Source organism: Prinia subflava, chromosome 8 (assembly GCF_021018805.1).
Source record: "Prinia subflava isolate CZ2003 ecotype Zambia chromosome 8, Cam_Psub_1.2, whole genome shotgun sequence".
In the NCBI taxonomy this organism is placed as follows: domain Eukaryota; kingdom Metazoa; phylum Chordata; class Aves; order Passeriformes; family Cisticolidae; genus Prinia; species Prinia subflava.
Window position 1 is genome coordinate 16,687,938 of NC_086254.1, and position 14,640 is coordinate 16,702,577.

Below are 14,640 nucleotides of genomic sequence, written 5' to 3' on the forward strand. Positions count from 1 at the left end.
CAGCTGGGGACACCACAGGGCACAGCCACCAGCTGGGGACACCACAGGGCACAGCCACCAGCTGGGGACACCATAGGGCAGTGCCACCAGCTGGGGACACGGGGCAGTGCCACCAGCTGGGGACACCACAGGGCAGAGCCACCAGCTCGGGACACCACAGGGCAGTGCCACCAGCTGGGGACACCACAGGGCAGAGCCACCAGCTGGGGACACGGGGCAGTGCCACCAGCTGGGGACACAGGGCAGTGCCACCAGCTGGGGACACAGGGCAGTGCCACTGGGGCTGCTTCTTGTCCTTACTGCTCAGGACAGAGTGGAAAATGCTTTGGGATGTGCCCTCGCTGTCCCACGGTGCTGGCTTTGCCTCTTGATGATTTGTTTTACTCTGAGGGTGCAGCAGTGACTTCCTCCAGTGTTACAGTCACTTTGTGAACAGGTTGTTTTGGGATTGCTAAATTGGAATCAGTTTTCTGGTGCGTCCAGGCTGCGTTTCACAGTGAGTGAGGTGACTGATGTAACCCAACACAACTCATTAGGTGCACACTGGAGGGGAAGGAATAGGCTGGAAATACTTTTAAGCTTTAATAACACTCTGGTAATAACACTGAAAATACCTGAATTCCTCTAATCTGAGCACTCAGTTAAGTTTGGAGAGTTATGTTTGTGTGGTTATTTCTCATTAGGGCAGACTCCTGGTGTACTTTTGTGCTCTCCTGGTTTGAACTCTGCAGAAAAACTGACAGCAAAGCTCATTCAGTAGAACCTGGGAAGTTCTGCCATGGGCAGGGGCACCTTCCACTATCCCAGGTTGCTCCAAGCCCTGTCCAGCCTGGCCTTGGACACTGCCAGGGGTGGGCCAGACATTTGGATTTGTTCTGGAGTTAAAGGGATGGTAAGAAAACCCTTAAACTGCAAGAGGCCTCAAATCAGTGTCAGGTGTCTGAAACTCAAAAACAGCCAAGCAGCCTTGGTTTAAAAGTGTAAGAAATGGTGTTTGTCTGCTGTGACCTTGTAAAGCAGGTTTATGTGTGGTGAGTGGTCATGGTGCTACACCCCAGAAAATGGGGTTTATCATGGAAATTCAGACAGACCCTTAACTACAACAGAGCCAGCAGGCACCACTCGAATATTAAAAGCAATTTTGGGTTCAGCCATGTGTTCACAAACAAGTGACATTTGGGAAGTGCAGTTTTAGATGGAGCCTCCATGCTTACATTGTTAGGCAGCGTAGCGTGAAATTACTGAACAAGCAGCAGCAGGGCTCGGAGCAGATCTGGGGACACAACGTGGAAATGGGGAAGGAGATGCCCAATTTATTCCCACTGCACTCCGTGGCACTTGTCTGTTCTTCCTGGTTAATAATTCTCTGAACCACGTGTTAATTAACCCCGGGGTGCCTGACTGGGGGTCCCAGCTGAGGGGGGAGTTTGTTTCACTGTGAGGGCAAAGCTTTGTTTAAACCTCCTTTGAGGTTAAGAGGGAATGATCAGCTGAGGGTGTGCACTGGAGCTGCCTGTGCCTCTGTGGGGAGAGAATTCCTGGAGAGACACCAGGAGGAAATTCCTGCCTGGCAGGGTGGAAAGGCCCTGGCACAGGTGCCCAGAGCAGCTGGGGCTGCCCCTGGATCCCTGGCAGTGCCCAAGGCCAGGCTGGACAGGGCTTGGAGCAGCCTGGGACAGTGGAAGGTGTCCCTGCCATGGCAGGGGAGGGGTGAGATGAGATTTAAGGTCCTTCCCAACCATTCCATGATTCCTGAATATGTAATTTTTAGTTAACTACTGCAGCTTTCCTATATTTAAAAAATGGCTTTATTGATGTATATGCTCCCAGGCACAATTGGATTATCCTTGCTCACATGCAGGCAGGTTTGGGGTTTTTTCTTTCCGTACACTCATTTATAAAAGTTGTTGGGAAGTCTGAGCTGGGCACAGCTCTGCAGGCTCCTCCTGCAGCTGCCTGGGGTGATTCCTCCTCCCTGGGCTGCCAGCACGGCTCTCATGTCCTGCCAGCCCTCAGGGGATGGGGACAAGGCAAGGCTCACAATTAGCAGCTGTAACGATGTCCTGACATCATCCCGGGGAGGAGATTTGGGCTCTGCTCTGCTGGGGGCTGTGTGTGTCACTGGTGCACGGGAGGGGAAGGCGATGCTCACCTCAGAGAGCAGAGCTGTGCTCATTGCCTGCCAGATGGGTGCAATGTTCTGCATCTCACAGAGAACCTGCCTGGGCTGTAAAAAATACAGAATAACCAGCCTGGAGTGTAAAGATCAGCTTCTGAGACACTGCTCCTGCTCTAATTGTAGAACAAGTGTCGGGATTAGCAAAAAAATAGCAATGACTGCAGAGTAGTGTGGGAAACTAACAGTGGGCAAATCCACTTGTACCTGTAAATTAGTAACCAGGATGGACAGATCCTAAAAATTCCAGTGGAAATTGGTTTGGTGAATACCAAGTGAGTAATCTGAGCTGTCCTGTTTGGTTCAAAGCTTTTTGAGAATGTGGTGTGAGGCTTTGGGGTCTTTCCCTCCTTGGGTTTTTAGTTAGAGCAGGCGCTTTTCCCCCTTGGGTCTGAATTTCTGATCCTCCCATTAATTGCTCCTGCAGCCCCGGTGCTGAGGGTGGTTTGTGACACATTTCACGTTGTCTTTTGGGAGTGCAGAACTCTTCAGGACTGGTTCAGTGCTCTCAGCGAGTGCCAGGTCCAGAGAAGGGTCTGGTCCCCCCTCCATGGGGACAATTCTGTGCTGCTGCCCCTCTCCGGGGTGGTGTCTCCCCCCAGCTGGACACAGTGCAGGGAGCAGCAGCTTTTACCTGTGCTGGAGTTTATTGCAGGTGTCAACGTCTCCATCTGTGCTGGAGGAGCCTCGTGCTCAGCTCCCTCCCAGCCAAGGTGACTCTGAGGGCAGCCTCAGCTTCCCTCCTCCTGATCCTGGTCTGGGCATGGGAGAGGCTCCAGCTCCTCCTGGGCTGCCAGGGCTAATCCTGTGTGCTGCCAGCTCCTCCCAGGGCCTGGCAGGATTCATTCCAGCATTCCAGCACCTCTGCAGGCTGTGGCAGGGATGCCCTGGGAGCTGCAGCCCTGTCTGGGGTCCCTGTCCCAGTGCCCAGCACAGCCCCAGGAGGGAGGAGGTCCCAGGGGATTCCACAGCCTGGGAGATCCTGGCAGTGTTTCAGAGTCAGCTGTAATCCAAATATTTGCTTTGGACTTCAGCATTCCTGGTTCAGGGGTACAGCTGAAGAGGGATGGGTTTATTTCTCTGTACTACAGTTAATGTTTGCCTGCATAGGCAGAACTTGGAAATTAGGGAGAAATATTTCCCTTTGTTTTCCATAGTTGGAGTTCCTCAGTCGTTTGTCTTCCATTTGTAATATTTTTTTTCTGTTTGGTTGTTGAAAAAAGCTGCTGAGTGAAAGGCAGGAAATTACAATTTTCATTCCTTACCACCTTTTTTTAATGTTTCTTTTTATTTTGCACCACGAGCCTGCAGTTCCTCCCTGCATTCCTGGTTTTTTGTTTCTGAAAACCCTTGGATGCCACCACCAGAGGATTCCTCCAGCTGTGTCTTTGCCCAAAGAACCCTTTCAAAGCAGGGCTTTCAGGAAAGTGCCCTCCCTGTAGTGGAGGTGGCCTGGGAGCCTCCTGCTATTCAGAGACCCTTTCAGAGTGTAGAGTTTTAGCAGAAATTCAAATCCCAGCTCAGCTTTTCTATTTCTTTGCCAAACTGGACTGAAAATAAGTGGATGGGAGGGGAACAATTGCTGCACTTTGCTTTCAATTAAGTGCAGCCACTCCTGCAGAAGGTCTGGGTTCCTGCTGGCTGCCACTTTCAAACCTTCCTTTCTCTCCTGTTTACTGCAGAGGAGTGCTGGGGTTCTCTCTCTCAGATAAATCGGGGTCAGGATTTGCTGCCCAAATTCTGCATTTGGGGTTCTGAACAAGCAGCTCTGCCCCTGTGCAGGCAGCGCCCCCGTCAGACCCAGCCCTGCTGCTCTCTCCTCTGGGGAGGGGCACAAGGAAAACTCCGCTGGATTTTCCTGCTCTGCCAAGAGAGGGGACCTGTGGATCCCAGCCTGGGATCCTTTCAGGGTTTGCTGCTTCTGAACCCTCTGCTCACTCCTTTGTTCTGTACTACAGGTATAATATAGAAATAATCTCGAATTTACACTTGCAATGTCTGGGATTTAATGTTGTCTAGCATATCATTTTCCAGCTAAAATGGAAGTTTTCTTCTTCCTAGTCACATTTTTGTAGATTTTTTTCCCTTCAATATGTCTGAATTCCCAAGAAAATAAAACTTGTCAGGTTTTTGCAGAAACCTGTTTGGTAATACTGCAAAATTGGTCCCCAAAATAAGGCAAATCAGAATTGTATTTTTGCATTACTTTGTGTCTATGCCTCAACTGACTCTAATTAGACCTTTTAAGCTTAGAACACATAAAAAAATCTATTATGAAATAGCATTTCCATAGTTTATTTTTGTCAGACATTCAAAATTGCTCTTTTACTCTAATTAGACCTTTTAAGCTTAGAATACATTAAAGAAATCTATTATGGAATAACATTTCCATGGTTTATTTTCGTCAGACAGATTCAAAGGTGCTCTTGTACAAATCCTTCCACCTTTCTTCATACTTATTTTCTTGTATTATTTGTAAACACCCCTAATGCCCTGCTCTTGATTCTGTGCAGGAAAAAGGAACTTTTGCAGCTCTTTTTGTGGGGAGGTGGAGAGGGGATGGTTATTTTTTGGAAGCTTTGTTTTATCAGTCCCTTTCCAAGCTCCTCTCCTGAAGCTCTGGGAGCTTCTTGGCACAAATTTTGTTAATGAAGGAAGAACACCTGGAGTTGTGTGGGCAGAGTCAGTGCCTGGATTTGCAGGGAATTGCTGGAATTTGCTGGGAATTGCAGGGAATTGCAGGGAATTGCAGGGAATTGCAGGGAATTGCTGGAATTTGCTGGGAATTGCTGGAATTTGCTGGGAATTGCAGGTTCCAGTGCTGGGGTGCTGCTGGGTGGGGTTGGGTCCCAGGGATGGGTCGTTGCCACCAGGGGATGGGATGGATTATTTGGGATGGGTTATTTGGGATGGGTTGTTTGGGATGGGTTATTTGGGATGGGTTATTTGGGATGGGTTATTTGGGGTGGGTTATTTGGGGTGGGTTATTTGGGATGGGTTATTTGGGGTGGGTTATTTGGGGTGGGTTATTTGGGATGGGTTATTTGGGGTGGGTTATTTGGGATGGGTTATTTGGGGTGGGTTATTTGGGATGGATTATTTGGGATGGGTTATTTGGGGTGGGTTATTTGGGGTGGGTTATTTGGGGTGGGTTATTTGGGGTGGGTTGTTTTGTTTGCTTAGGCTGGGACAGTCCCACAGCGTTTGTGTCACACACAGATGTTGTGTCTGGGGGCAGTGGGGTGGCTCTGCCTCCCCCAGCCCCACTCCTGCACCCCAGGGATGCTCAGGAACATTTTGGGAGCAGGCAGGGAGGATGGTGCCCTGCAGCCAGGGACAGGGGGAGTCTGTGGAAGTCTTTCCTAATTGTTTTGTTTATGAAGCTCTGGGAAGGGTTTCCAGTGGGTTTCCTAATGAACTGGTTTGTTGTTGATGCTGGTAATTACTCTGCAAACGGGGGGTCAAGGCTCATCTTCTTTCCCACAAGCTTCCAACCACCAAGCATTAAACACAAACTGCAGTTTGGGCTTTTCCTCCTTCCCCTCCTCAAAGTTTAACTCCTCACTCACAGAATTGCTGCCATCCATCTTCCAGAATGTACTTGGAGTGGCTGAATGGAAGGAAAAGGAAACTGGAGCCCCAGACTGGTTTTTCTGTCCTGTTGGATCCCAGTAGCAAATCTGTAATTTGGGAACTGGGGAATTTTGCTGCTGCTAAGGAGCATTGATCACTCTGGGGCTCGTTTCTCCCAAAAGCTGAAGCTCTGCCTTGGCCTGGGTGCACAGGGGGAGCTGGGGGTGTTGTCTGTGTTCTCTGCTGCCTTTCCACAGAACCACCCCTCCTTCCCAGGAATTTGCTTTTAGGCTTCATTGTTGTGAAAAGCAGGTAGAAAAGCTCTGAGCAAAGATTTTAGTCTGGCATTTAAAAGCTGAAAGAACTTCAATTTCGAGCACGTTGGGGATTGTGATGGATAAATTTCCATTAAGGCAAAGTGGGAGGCTCAGCTGAGTTTTACCAACTGCTTTGATCTGAATATGAAGGTTTTTGCCATGAAAACCAGAGGTGCCATTTAAAATATGTCATTTTTGTGACTATTTCTAAGGAAAAGGCTTATTTTCCATTAACCTTTCCTATGTGATGGAACTGCTGAGGTTCAGTTCAGTGTTAATAGTTGGGAATTGAGGGAAATATCTTCCCAAAACTGTTGCTGAAGGTTGAAGTTGAATGAGTCTGCACTTTTCCATAAATCATTTGATTTTATGACTTCAAGGAGACAGTCATTTTATTTGATTGTGTTTTTATATAGACTTATTTGTGTTTTTATGTTAAAAAATATTGCAAATAAGATAATGGTTGTGCATTCAATAGCCACAAATTCCCCCTATCAGTCTTGGAGCTAGAATTGATGGCACAGGGCTCCTGGTGTGGTCACATATTTTACCACAGGCTCCAAATTAGAGTTGCAGATAATAAAATAATGAGAAAGGAAGAATGTTGGTGTTTTAGGCTGAAAAAAAGTCTGATTGTGCATTTCCTTACAGTATTTTTCCATGTGCTTATAGTTAATAAGGCTGTTAACTTATGGAACAGGAGAGGTGAGGCTGCCAAAAGAATGGATAGAATGGTTTTGAAAAGGTGTGGAGGAAGGGTGGGGAAAAAACCCAAACCAGTCCTGCAGAGTGACTCCAATTACCTGAGCCTCAGCTCGGAGCTGAAAAGCAATTTAATGGCAGCAAAGCTTTGCACCCTAGAGCAGAACCCCCACGAGAGCTGTGGCTGCAGCCCCCAGAAGCACCTGGGGGTTCCTGGGCCCTTTCCAGCCTTCCTTTGATGAGGTTCATAAAGGGAATCTCTCTGAGACTGGTCTCAGTGCCCAGGTGAGAATCCCCTTGCTGCTCCCAGTCTGTTGGTTCATCCCAGCAAAGGGACACAGCCAAGGAAATCCCCTGTGAGGCCTCTCTGTGCAGTGGCAGGGCTGTAACTCCAGGTCAGTTTTAATGAGCAGATGCCAGCTGAAGTGAATAAAGCACATTTTCTTCCTCCTGATGGTTTGGATGCAGGCTGTAGTTACTGCAGGTTTTTCATTTCTTCCCCGTGTGCAGGATTGCTGTGCCATGTCAGGGTGTGTCATTGGGAGGTTTAACTGCCCTGTGCTCTGGGTCAGCCTTGGGTTCCTGCAAGGCTTTTCTGAGTTATGAGGTGGTACCAATAATATCTTTGCAGCCTGGAAAACCCTGCCAGAGAGAGGCTGATGGAGGGACTCGAGGGCAGGCTGTGCCCTGGGCTGCAGCAGACACAATAATTGTGTCTAACGCCTGCAGCACCGGGCTCGAGCTGTGCCAGTCCCACGAAGCTTCGGCTCCTTGGGGGCTTGGAGGGAGAACAAAAACCCTTGGGAGCAGAGATTGCCCTGCCCGTGGAGCGTGCAGGAGCAGCAGGGCTGGGGGTTGGCAGCAGTGCCCAGCCCCGTGTGGGGACAGTGGGGAGGTCCCCGTGTGGGGATGTCCCCGTGTGGGGACAGTGGGGAGGTCCCCGTGTGGGGATGTCCCCGTGTGGGGACAGTGGGGATGTCCCTGTGTGGGGACAGTGGGGATGTCCCCGTGTGGGGACAGTGGGGAGGTCCCCGTGTGGGGACAGTGGGGATGTCCCCATGTGGGGATGTCCCTGTGTGGGGACAGTGGCGAGGTCCCCGTGTGGGGACAGTGGGGAGGTCCCCGTGTGGGGACAGTGGGGAGGTCCCCGTGTGGGGACAGTGGGGAGGTCCCCGTGTGGGGATGTCCCCTGTGACCCCGTGGCTCCCTGGCAGTGCACGTGCCGCAAGGACATGGTGAAGATCTCCATGGACGTGTTTGTGCGGGTGCTGCAGCCCGAGCGCTACGAGCTCTGGAAGCAGGGCAAGGACAGCGCTGTCCTGGACCACATGAAGCCCACGGCCCTCAGCAGCCCCGAGCTGGACGCCTGGAACGAGACCAAGGCAGAGCTGAAGGCCAAACTGCTGCGCAGGTAAGGACAGAGTGCCCGTCCTGGCCCTGCCAGGGGCTGGAATTGCTGCAGTTCTTCACTGGAGAGGCTCCACACTCTTCCTCCTTTGCTCTCCTCGTGCAGTTCCCGTGCTGTTTGTCTGGGGTGATGTGTCCCTCGTGGTCCTGTTTCCTTCCCGTGCTATAAAATCATCTGTTTTCCAAGGGGACACTTTGTGCCCCCCACATCTCATCTCTTACCCTGGAAGACCAAAAGATCTACAGTGAACATTTAGAGCTTGACTGATCAGAAAGCAGGAGTTAAAAAAAGCCCATCAGTTGCAAAGGGGATTTTATGCATGCCTTTCTGTGCTTCCTTTGATCTTTGTATTAATTTTCTACAAGTCTGTGATTTTTGTGTGTTACAGCATGCTGGAATTGAAAATTTGGCATGCTAACCTTTTCTGTTGGAATCTTGCTTTATAGGATAGGAGATGAGGAAGAGGACAACAAACACCGGTATGTGACCTCCCTCAGCAACTTCAGTCACTTCATTCTTTTTCCTGGTTTCTCAAAATAAGTTTCCTAAATAAGCTTAATAAGTTTTAAGTTTCTTAAAATAGCAACTCTGGGACTCTTTTCCTCTGAGTTTTTTTGTGAAAGGCCCCAGGAAATCTTTGGGCCTCCAGGTTCCTCAGGCTCCGTCTTGGTTTGGATTTCTGTGATCTCATCCAGCACTGGAGAACCTCAGCTGTCCCACGGCTCCTTGGTTTTCCCTCCTGAGTGGCTCCCCTGGGCTGGCAGGGGTGTGAGGGGGTGGCTGGGTGAGGGGAAGGGGAGCTGGGCACTGCTCAAAGCGCTGCTGCATTTTTGTGGCTGCTCAGGGGTCCTGATGTGGCTGATGTTTGCACAGTGTAAGGTTCTGTATGAGCACCAAGGATTATTTTCCCTCCCTGAGCCTATTACCCAGCAGAGAATCCTCTCTCTCAGCCTGAGCCTATTGCAAATGATCCAGGTACTTTTTTTGCTTATCTGTTCAGCGTTTCCTGGATTATTCCAGCATTATCCTGAAGCAGTTTTTAGGCTGTTCAATACTCCTTAGCAGTACTTTCTGTGTTTTTGTCTTTCCAAGACATCATTTTACTTCAAGCCTGACTTTTCTCAGCAGGATGGAGGGATGGGATTCACCTCTGCCCAAACCTTCACAGTTGTAGCTACTTAATTTAAGTCACTTTGTGGTCTGTTCTTCAAAGAGTACAAACGCTGCTTTTTTGTCAGCTCTCTTGGAAAAATGGAGCTTTTAAACTCTGCAGAGAGGTGTTATTTCTTCTCTAAGGTCAGTCAGACTTGCTTACCTTAAAAAACCCATCTTGGTTTACTTTATGGCTTCAGCAGGAGGCTGTGCTAGTCCAGTCCCCAGCAGCCCATTCCTGGTGTGTGAATTCTGTCACACACAGAACAGACTTCTGCAAGTGCTCAGCCCTCAGCCCGTGCTTGTGGAAGCACTTTCTTTAAATGCTGAGCTTTCTGCCTGTCTCCCCCACAACCCCTGAGTGAGAGCACTGCAGAACACATCTTCTTTCTCTCCTGTGAGTATAAAGCTCTGTGCTGTAATTTTTGCCTGGCATTTCCACACCACAGGGATAAAACACACTTTGCTAAAACCAGCTTGCAACACTTGACTGTACTGCTCCTGCAGCTCCAGAACATTCCAGCTGCAGTGGCAAAGTCTTACAGCTTTATCTTCACCTCCCAGCCCACGCTCCCCTCCCACCGTGTGTTCTTGGGGTATGGGGAGGAGCAGGGCTGATCCTGCTGGGTTCAGCCCTGTTCCTGCTAATGACTGTCCTGCAGGTGTGAAGGCACCAGCTCTTCTTGCAGGGCCACCATCTGCTGAGTCTGGCAATTACAGGTCCCTGTGCATATGGACCAGCTTCCTTTTCTAGTCATCATTCCTCTCAGGTGGAATTTTTTTCTCCCTCCTTTTTCAGTGTAAGGGCTGATTAAGGACTCTTAACTTTGTTGTGCTCCAAATCTAATTAGGAGCTGAGTTTTCTGGGCTCTGAGGATGGGGAGCTGCTTTTTAGCTTTGCTAGACTTTGGGACTGATGAGTAAAGTGTGTTTCAGTCTTTGTCACACGATGGTGGATGAGGCCATAAGGAAAATGCTGCTTTCTACCAAAGAAGAAGTGCCTACATGATAAAAATGGGGTAAAAATCACAAGCTTCTGAATCAGTCCTTTTGGAAAAGGAGAGCTGGTTAGATTTAAACCTGAAATTCGAGGAGCAGTTGCACAGATTGTGTGAAGCTCTGTGCTGGGGCTGGCTGGATGGAGTGACTGGGATTTGGGGCTGCACCAGTGCTCACAGGGCTCTGGAGCTGTGCCTGTTGCTTGCAAGGCTCCAGCCTTTATCTGGTCCCACTCTGGCCCAGGGGGGCCCTGGGGGTGGGGAGAGGTGGGGAGGGGACCCAGCTGGCCCCGAGTGGCCAAGGGGAAATTCTGTGCCATAAAATGTTATGGGGAGCAATAAAAACTCGGGAAGGAGGGGTTTGGCCTCTGAGGTGCCATTTTTGGGGACTGTCTGGGCATTGCTCTGCCTGGGGAGGTGGTGAGTGGAATTTCTGGGCTTCTTTCTTTTTTTTTTTTTTTTGTTCTTTCCTTCATCTATTAAACTGCATTTGTCTTGACTTACAAGTTTCTGGCTCTTGTTCTTCCAGTTTTCCCTCCCTGTCCCTCTTGAGCAGCAGGGAGTGTCTGTGGGGGTACTTGGCTTCCTGCAGTTCCCAACCCAAAGATCTTGTCCTGCCTTCTGAATTTCCATTTCTCTTTGCTCTTTGCCTTAGTGGCATTGACTTTAACAAGAATGAACAGCATTGCTATTGCCTCGTTAGTATTTGTCTGTTCTTATTAATATGCATATTTTTTAGTTAGATTTCTTCAAGGCTTTGGACCTTCCAAATTTACTGCTGAAAAATCATAGACTGCCTATTGATTTTGCTCTGAGCATTCATTACAGTGTGGTTTTGGGAACTGGCAGTGCTGGGTAATGTCTCAGAGCTGGAAGATGATGTTTTGCAGACTTCCAGCAGTTTGCCAAAGGGAGGCACGGACAGAATGGAAAGAAATAATGGAATGGAGGCAGAGGATGAAAGAGAGATTTAAACAAGTTTTCATCTGTATTTTGAAATACAAGCAAAATAGATTGAAAACACAATTAAAATCACTTTAACTGCAGCTTGTGAGCTTACATTAGTAATGGTAGAGAAAAGCTCTTCAGGAAACCCAGACAATTAATGGCTGCTGTGAACGGCTCTTAAATGTTGTGTTATGCAAGGTTCATCTGTTCCTTTCAGATATCTCTTTTGCCCTGTAGCTATTTTAGCTACCTTGTGTTTTCTCTCCAAAGAAGGTCCTTTTGTTTTGTATTCAGCTTTTTAAGTCAGTGATGGTTTTCTATTTTGAAGGCTGTTCTTTTATGTCAAATCACACTTTTGTACTTTCAGGTCTCACAGAAAAAGGAGTCAACCCAGAAGACACAAAACAGAGGATCAGAAGTCTCTTGGGGATGTCATGGCTATTGAAACTGCCTTGGAAGATGTGAAAGTAAAAGAGGAGCTGAAAAGGGGGCCGGATCTGGAGGAAGAGGAGAGAAGCAAAGGGATGGAGGGAGAAGGTGAGGCCAGAGCAGTGAGGAGCTGGGGCGAGCTCTAAAACACCTCTGTGAATAACTTGTCTGCTGCTGTTTATTTCTGTTGAAATATCAGCAGAGTTTTCTCCAGTATTAAATCTCTCCTCACTGAAATATGTCATCATTCACAGCAGCAATTGATTTTTCCCTCTCTCTAAGGATTCGATCCAAATAGCTTTTTTGGCAGGACTTGAAAATTTTGTAGGCCCAAACTATTACAGGATTGTAAAAATATATATTATGTGAGGAATATTTTAAATTATTTCATAGAGAAACAAATAAATGTATTTTTGTGTCCTGCTCTGAAGAAGAATGATCTGTGCACTGCCTTGTGCAATTCATCTTTCCTCTTCCACTCCCTTTGTTCCCATTTTTCAGAGACTGAATCCAGGGAGCCTCAGTTTGGGTGGGATCCACAGCTGCTGCACGAGTCCCACTTGGGTTTCTTTGAGTTTAGCTGGAGCAGGGAAGCTTTTCAGCTTCCTCTGCATGAAATAGAAAACCTTTGTGCAAATAAAACCAGGCTGTGACAACTCCCAGTCCTTTGGGGTTCCTTGTGCGCATCCAGTCCCCAGCTGAACCCACCCTTTGTGAGGGGGCTCTTTCTGTGGCACCTCTTTCTTGGCTGTGTAGAAAAGGTTGGAGTTCTTGCTGGGAAAAAGCTGCTTTTTCCCCCCAATGTGTGGTTGAGTGTTTTTTGTGTCTGTGACACTCCTCTTTGAGGCTTCACCAGCACCACTTACAGGGAATTAATTTACATCCATTGTGTACATCCATTATTTGTTTAGCATTTGGAGAAACTGATGCTGCAAACTGTTTAGAGAGCCTTGATAATGATCTTAAAGGAAATCTGTGGAAGCTCTGGGAAGAGAATTGAGGGCTTTGTTCAGAGTCTGTCAGATAGACAGTGTATTTTCTCTTTTTACTGGAAATAAGGAGTTGGAGAACCATTGTTGCACAGTGCAGATACTTAATTTCTATTGCCCTGAGCTTGAGAGCATCAGCAGTGTGTTAAATTGTCTGCTCTTAGCTCTTGTACAAGTTTAACACTTGATGCTTGTAATAAATGGCCCGAAAATGCTGATTTTTCTTCAGAGACAGAGATAAGTGACAAGAACAGATCTGAGATCATTAGAATGGCCAAGGAATAATAAAAACTCTGTTCTAGCTGAACGGCTTCCAAATCATACACTTCCACTGCTTCTTAAGAGCTCTGTAACTGTTGGCTCAGGAGGGAGAAGCTTATTTTCAGCACCATTGCAGAAGTGCCACTGGAGCAAACCCCAGCTTGGTGTGGCTGCTCGCTAATATTCAGCTTTCCTACTGCAATACAGCAATTAAATCCCAATGACTTCTCTGGCTTTCCACATCCTGCTGTCTGCATTGCCTCTCACCAGTGTCTTAGGGTTTCATCTTGAAGAAGAAATCAGCAGCTGTTTGGATGCCCTGCTCTGGCAGTTCTGCTCCCTCACCCTCTGCACTTCCTTTCTTTATTTCCCTGGTTTTAATTTGACTTCATTTTCTCTTACACCAGGAGACATGACCTTGAGAAGGAGAAAGAATGAGGTTTCAAAGTAGTCGTGGTTCCAAAGTGGATCTTGTGCTTTGTGTTGGTTATTTGGACACGCTGAGTATTTATAACTCAAGGTTTCCAGGATTTCTGACCCAGATCCCTTACAGTGTTTACTTTGGGTTTTTATGACTCAGCTTTATATTCATAATTTATTATGTTGCTATTAATATATTTAGAATTCTTAGCAGGTTGTCTTGGGCCGTTAGGAGGGAGAGTGTTGAGGCTTTGCCCTTGCCTGGGCGTGCTGAGCAGCAGAAATCCTCCTGCTCTTCCCTGGGGGGCAGAAAGAGCTGCAGACCTGAGTGCCACCTCCAGGGCTGGGGGCTCCAGACCTCCTGCCAAGGCCTCTCCACCCTTTCCATGGGGAAATTCCTGCTGATGCCCACCCTGAGCCTCCCCTGGCCCAGCCTGAGGCCGTTCCCTCTCCTGTCCCTGTTCCCTGGAGCAGAGCCCATCCCAGCTGTCCCCTCCTGTCAGGGGCTGTGCAGAGCCACAAGGGCCCTCCTGAGCCTCCTTTTCTCCAGCTGAGCCCCTTCCCAGCTCCCCCAGCTGCTCCTCAGTGCCCTGGGCTCTGCTGAGGGTTCAGGCTGTCCCTGGGCAGGCAGCACAGCCCTGCCACTCGTGTTCCTCGTGTCCCACCCACCCCTGCCATCCTCCCGCAGCGGAAGGACAGGACAGACATTCCTCTCTCTGCATTTGTGCCTTCAGATCCCTTTTCTTCCTGGAAGGGTTCAGGATACCCAGACAGGCTCTTGGAATTTTGCCTCCCCTTTTCCTGGCTTCTGACTCCACAGATTCACTTGCAAACTCGTTTGTTCATCTTAATGCAAAAACTTTCAAGCACAGTTCTCTGTGCCAGCTGCTGTCAAATTACCCTTTAGAAGTCAATAAAGCTGGTGAATGGCATTTGTGGTGCTGTTGGGGAGAGAATTCTTGGAGTGTATAGAGAGTAAATATGATCTGGTTTTGTGCAACTGGGGAGAAATCCAATTTGCCTTTCATTCAATATGTTTGTTTCTCCAAGGAAATTCAATATTCCTTTCTCTGTGATAGAACAAACCAGTTTATCTGAGGGACTGCCTACACAAGTAAAACTATAATTATTGAGCTGGACCTGTTCCCATTTTTATAAGTTAGTGTAAATAAAGTGATCAGACTTCTAGGAAATGCTGGGGTAAGGTGATCCCTAGGGGATTTCAGCAGGGATTTTGGCACTTCATCCTATTGTGGGATTACTCACT

General features: G+C 48.2%; 1 protein-coding gene across 2 annotated transcripts in view; it reads left to right on the plus strand.

Annotated features, from left to right (window-relative positions):
- The window catches only part of KDM4B (lysine demethylase 4B), a 72,101-nt gene that overhangs the window by 35,357 nt on the left and 22,104 nt on the right, over positions 1 to 14,640 (plus strand). The window contains exons 9-11 of one of the 2 annotated variants that reach the window (XM_063403593.1): positions 7,983 to 8,179; positions 8,623 to 8,655; positions 11,642 to 11,811. In XM_063403593.1, the coding sequence (XP_063259663.1) occupies positions 7,983 to 8,179; positions 8,623 to 8,655; positions 11,642 to 11,811 (400 nt within the window). The remainder of the gene's footprint in view (positions 1 to 7,982; positions 8,180 to 8,622; positions 8,656 to 11,641; positions 11,812 to 14,640) is intronic. The other variant, XM_063403594.1, reaches the window with a different exon arrangement.